General features: G+C 37.2%; 1 protein-coding gene across 1 annotated transcript in view; it reads left to right on the forward strand.

The window, feature by feature from the left end:
* Plcl2 (phospholipase C like 2) overlaps nucleotides 1-5,745 on the forward strand; it is a 175,326-nt gene extending 169,581 nt beyond the window's left edge. Inside the window, exon 6 of the mRNA XM_070018650.1 lies at nucleotides 4,923-5,745. Within this exon, the coding sequence (XP_069874751.1) occupies nucleotides 4,923-5,102 (180 nt within the window). The 3' untranslated portion in view covers nucleotides 5,103-5,745. The remainder of the gene's footprint in view (nucleotides 1-4,922) is intronic.
* The last annotated feature ends 255 nt before the right edge of the window (nucleotides 5,746-6,000 follow it).

Here is a 6,000-nt window from a genome sequence, read left to right on the forward strand (position 1 = left end):
CTCAATAAAATCAGTAAACTTCTACCCAGGCTAAGGGGAGAAAAAGAGGAAATTTATCAATATAACATAAATAATCAATGTTTGAGGTGAAAGAGAAGACTATGATTCTTGTAAGCACTATAAGGATTAAGGGAACATCATGAACCTTTGATAACTTTGTATGGAATGGCCCAATTTCTTGAAAAACAGAACTTGCCAAGATTCATATTAAAAAGAGGTAGGCTATTTGAGTAAGCTTATATCTATAGATAAATTGAATCAATAATTAATATTTTCAAACAGAAAGCACCAATCCAGGTAGGTTCACTTATGTATTCTATTAAACATTTAAGAAGGAAATGATACTAATTCTGTACAGTCTCCCCCAGAAGATAAAAGTGGAGGAAAAATTTCCTAACTCATTGTATAGGGCCAGCATTACCAAATCCAGACAAAGGCATTACAGGAAAGGAAAGTTGCAAACCAGCGTTCCCTATGAACATAGATGAAAAAATTCTCCGAAGTGGCGCTGTGGCTCAAGTGGTAGAGAACTTGCCTTGAGCTGAAGAACTTAGGGACAGTGCCCAGGCCCAGAGTCCAAGCCTCACGACCAACCCCCCTCCCCCCCAAAAATTTAAAAATTATCAAAAATATTAGCAATTAGAGTTCACCATGGTATAAAAAATTACAACCAAGTAGAATTTATACCAGGAATTTAAGACTGGTTCAGCTTTTAAAATTCAATTCGTAAAATACAGCACATCAATAGGCTAAAGAAGAAAACTCTCATGCTCATAATAATAGAAGCAGAAAAGGCATTTGATAAGATTGAACTCTCAGTAAACCAGGAATAGATGGAAACTTCCTTAATTAGATAAAATATAATCTACAAAAACCTGCATCTAACTTGATACTTAATGGTAAGAAACCCAAAGCTATTCTATAATATCAGCAACAAAGCAAATATGTCCCTTTTTAAAACTAAGTCCTAATACAATAAGACAAGAAAAGAAAATAATAAGTATGCAGATTGAGGAGGAAAAAAAGAAAATTTGTTCATAGATATAATGTTCTATGTAGAAAATTTGAATCAACAAATCAAACTTCCTCCAATGATAAAACAAGCAATTATAGAAAAAATACAGAATTCAACATTGATATACAAAAATTAATTGATTTATTATATGCTAACAAAGAACAGATGGAATTTGAAACAAAAAGTACATTGCTATTTACATTAGCATTTTCCAAAGTGAAATCCTTAGGTATAAATCTAGCAAAATATATGCAAGACTCATGTGAGGAAATCTGCAAAACTCTTATGAAAGATTCAAAAGATCAAAGCAAACAGAGAAGTAGTCTACATTACTGGATACAAAGAGTAAGTATTGTCAAGATGTGAGTTCTTCCCAACTTGACTTGCAGATTCACTGCAAGCCTAATCAAAACTTTGTAAGTTATTTTATAGATCTGGAAAGACTGGTCCTCAGTTGTGTATATGACCCAGAGTAGCCAACACAGTATTGAAGGAGAAAATCTGACTCCAATGAGGTCACAGGACTGACACTGCCCACATTTAAGATTTACTGCAAAGTTACAGTAATAATCCTGAGCATGGTACTGGAAAAGGACAAATAGAAATTTATTTACAATACAGTCAACTGCTTTTTTTTTATAAAGAAGCAAAGGCAATACAAAGAGCAAATACGTCAACAAATGTTGCTAGAGCAAGTGGACTTCATATGCAAAAACAGAAAAACAATAACTGAATATAGAAATAGACCTTACAGTCTTTCTCAAGAATTAACTCAAAATGAATCAAAGCACAGAATTAGAGGATGGTTAAAAAAATCTAAAAGTATTCATATGCAGTAATTCAATATAGCAAAGTATTATGGCAATAAATTAGATACAACACTAAAAATACAGTTCATAAAAATAATTGATAGGTTTGATTTCATTAAAACTAAGACATTTAACTTCATTAAAACTAAAAACTTCTGGTCTGTGAAAGACAATGTCAGTAGAGCAAGACAAGAAGTCACAGATTAGGAGACAATATTTGAAAAAAATATATTTGATTAAGGATGGTTTCCAAAATATACAAAGAATTCTCAAAGCATGCCAAATGGGCAGAGAATGAGCAGACATGTCATCAGAGAAGATATACAAAAGACACGTTAACACATGAAAAGATGTTCATTGCTATATGCCATTGGGAATTGTAAATAGGAACACGTTACTACTGCATTGCTATTAGAATGGCCAAAATTGGAACTGACAGCATCAAATGCAGATAAGCACAGAGGAACTTTTCTTGCTGGAAAGAATGTAAAATGGTATGGCCACTGTGGAAGAAAGTTTGGCAACTTTTTACAAAACTAAACATTTTAATGTAATCTTTAATGCAACATTCACATCCCTTGATATTTATCCAAATGACTTAAGTATGTCCACACAAAGACTTTTATAGTAGATTTCTTTATAATTGCCATAGTTTGGAAATAATCAAAGTGTCTTTGGGTAGGTGAATGGATACATGAATGGTAGAAAGTTTAGACAAAAGCATGATATAATCAGTGCCTTAAGTCCACAGGACTCAGTGAAAGAACTCAGGCATAAAAGGCTACTTACTCTATGATTCCCATTCTGTCACATCATGGAGAAGGCAAAGCTATGGTGAAAGTTGAGCGGTTGCCAAGGTAGGATTGGAGATGTGTGGGGAAAATCATTGACTTGGCAGTGTGTAGAGGATGTTCAGGGCATTAAACCAATACACATTTGTACAACATATGCAAGACCAAGAACATATATTGATATACCACCAGTGTAGGTTCACTGGTGATGAACATGTCATCACAGTGTGGGTGAGATGTTGGAAGAAGTTGGGTGTTAGTGGGAGGGGTTGGGATGTGGAGACTGTACTCTCTTTTTTTTTTTGGTTAGTTGTGGGGCCTGAACTCTGGGCCTGGGTGCTGTCCTAAGCTCTTCAGCTCAAGGCTAACGCTCTACCACTTGAGCCACAGTGCCACTTCTGGTTTTCTGGTGGTTAATTGGAGATAGAAGTCTCACGACTTTCCTGCCTGAGCTGGCTTTGAACCACAATCCTCAGATGTCAGCCTCCTGAGTAGCTAGGACTACAGGAGTGAGCCACTGGTGCCTGGCAAAACTATTCTTTTAATAAAGGAAAGTTTATTAATTTTAAAAAGCGTTTGGAATTTTAAAACCTAATAATCTACTAAAATTGTGCATGCATATATAATTCTGGTTGTAAAGGCAAATCAACTTCTAAATAAGAAATTATGTTGCTGATACAATCTGCCATATTTATATCTGATGTCTTTTTAAACTAATAGATTTTCAATATAGAGGGTTAGTGACAAAGAGGCATGAATAAAAATGAAGCTCCTTCAGGTTAACAAAGCATTGGAACATCTATTTATAGTCACTAATTAAAAGTCTCTGAGGAGCAGGAAAGTCATAAATGGTAAGTGGTGAGCAACAGCCATTCTGTGGATTTGGACCTCGTGGTGGTTCAGTCACATAGCAATTTGCTCTCACCATTGGCTGCAATTTAATTCTAGTCCAGTTGCCTGCAAGATAAGTCCCTCACCCATTACCTTGGCTGTGCAGGAGTATTTTCAAGGGGATATCTGGAGAGTTTTGAAATAGAAGTATTTTAAAAGAAAACTTCAAATTATATAGAAGAATCATAAAGGAAACAATAAATTCAGAGCCTGAGAGGAAGATAAAGCATAGTTTTCAAGGAGAGTAAGAAAAGAAAAGGCAATAAATAGTATGCTCCGTAGGAGTATTGGGATCTACAACAGAGTGACCCATCCTCTCCTGACTTCAGTGACCTTGAAGTCCTGCTGATTCATTAGTCCAGTGGTTCCCAACCAGGACCACATCCACCCTGCCCCCCAAGACATACTTAGAATGTCTGCAGACATTTTTTGACTGTCACAGTTGAGAGATGCTGTTGGTATTTAGTGAGTCAAGGCAGGATGCGGATAAATTCCCTAAGATGTGCAAGACAGCCCCACCAAACACTATTCTGTCCCCCAAAGCTAATCTATGCAAGGCAGACAAACTACACTGACCCACATCAGCTCAAATGCCAGACTCCCAGTGTCTGAGATTCAGTCCATCCACCCTTTTTCTGACCTGTGTATTTATTAGGCTGTGTTTGCGCCAGGCAGGTGGCCAAACCTCATAAGAGAAGTTAAAATTGGGCTAGGAACATCTATCTAGAGTAGAAGACTCTTATTCTTCCTTCAGCATGAAGGTCTGCCTGTGGCCAGGACTCCAGCACTGTCTGGAGTCTTCCTTGTAATGTCATGTCATGAATGTGAGGAGCCAAAGGGATGGAGGAGGGGGAGAAAGAGGGACATGCATAATTCTCTTTGTGTGGCAGGGCTAGGCCTGTGTCTTGACTTTAGTACTGGTTACATTTGGTGTCATAGCACAACTAGAGGCAAAGTACCAATGACAGTGTTCTGCTTCTGATATTTATTGTACTATAGTAGGTGAGATGTAGCCATCAGAGAAATTCTGGAAAGGTAGACATCTCACTACTGTCTATATATCCTTCTGTGATTGGACACATTTTATTTTTTAAAAAACTTTTTTTAAACTTTAAAAAGAAAAAATTGAAACTGGCCAAACTAGTAAAGATGTTATTTTATCCAGAATAGTCAGGAACCATCCATACATGAAGAATTTTCAGATTTAAGGTGGAAAGGGCTGGAAGGGCAGCATGCTGGGGAGTAGTGTGACATTGAAACTGGGAAAACTCATTGCTTATTAAAATTGACCTATTCAGATGTAGTGCCAATAGGAAACAAACATACCCTGGGCAGAATCAACACACTTCTATTTCAGCAGAAGATCTGTATTGTAAAGTCATATCTAATACTGTTGAATTGCTTGTTTTGTTACAGGGACAAGCAGATCTTTTGAAATATGCTAAAAATGAGACTTTGGAGAACCTGAAGCAAATCCATTATGCTGCTGTTTCATGTGGGCTAAATAAACCAGGCACTGAAAACGCTGAAGTCCAGAAGCCACGCCGGAGCCTGGAAGTCATACCTGAAAAAGTAAATGACAGCCAGGAAGAATAAGGGGACTTGTACATCATGTCAGAGTTTGTAACTCTAGGACCAACTGTAATCAAACGAAACATTTGCTTTGCACTCACTATGAAAATAATATTTGGGATCTTCAAGCACAACTGGAATAGCTAATTACAGTCTATTAAAACTGTGAATGTGTGTAGCAGTCCTACGTGTGAAGGCAAATAAACTCGGGAACAAGAAATTACTATATCCCTGGCCAAAATATGCTATATTTGTATACAACAACCATCCTGAGTTTCAGTATGAAGAACAGGTTATTTTTCACTCTAGTTCCCTTGAGAAACAGACATTTCCTAAGTGAAAACACTTGTAAGACAGGAAGGGATTGAATTGTCAAATGAGTATTTATTGACACATTTTATTAGGTGGGTTGCCAGAGTCTCTGGGTTGTAGATTATTTTGGTGGCATGCTTGCTGAGCCATAATTACTAAGGAGAATGTAAGTGGACAGAGCCATCAAGGATGAGGAGAACGTGCAATTGGACTGAACTACCGGCTGAAGACTTGCTGTCAGCACAGTGGACAACAATGCAAAAGCAGCCGAATCTAGAAGAACACCTGTAAATAGTTCTTCATTGTATGAAGTAGTGTTCACATTAAAAAGATGTTTTATGATATTTCTCCAAGAGCACTATGTACTTTTAATGGAACTTTAACTTTTACATTTTCTAGCTCAAAATAGTCCACTTGGAAGAAGAGCCAGTTACTTGCTTGATTGACTGTGTTCAACATAAATTGCTATCTGGCTTGACTGTACTTTTAGTAGGGTTTCGACAGCTGACTGATTGTAAAGTGAACACAGATTACCGCCACCCTCCCCCCCAACCCCCCTCCCATACAGCTGCCCTCCTAGGCTTGGGGGTCAGTCCTACTGAATGGTACC

This window comes from Dipodomys merriami, unplaced genomic scaffold, assembly GCF_024711535.1.
Source record: "Dipodomys merriami isolate MVZ:Mamm:240054 unplaced genomic scaffold, mDipMer1.0.p SCAF_13, whole genome shotgun sequence".
NCBI classification, from domain to species: Eukaryota; Metazoa; Chordata; class Mammalia; order Rodentia; family Heteromyidae; genus Dipodomys; species Dipodomys merriami.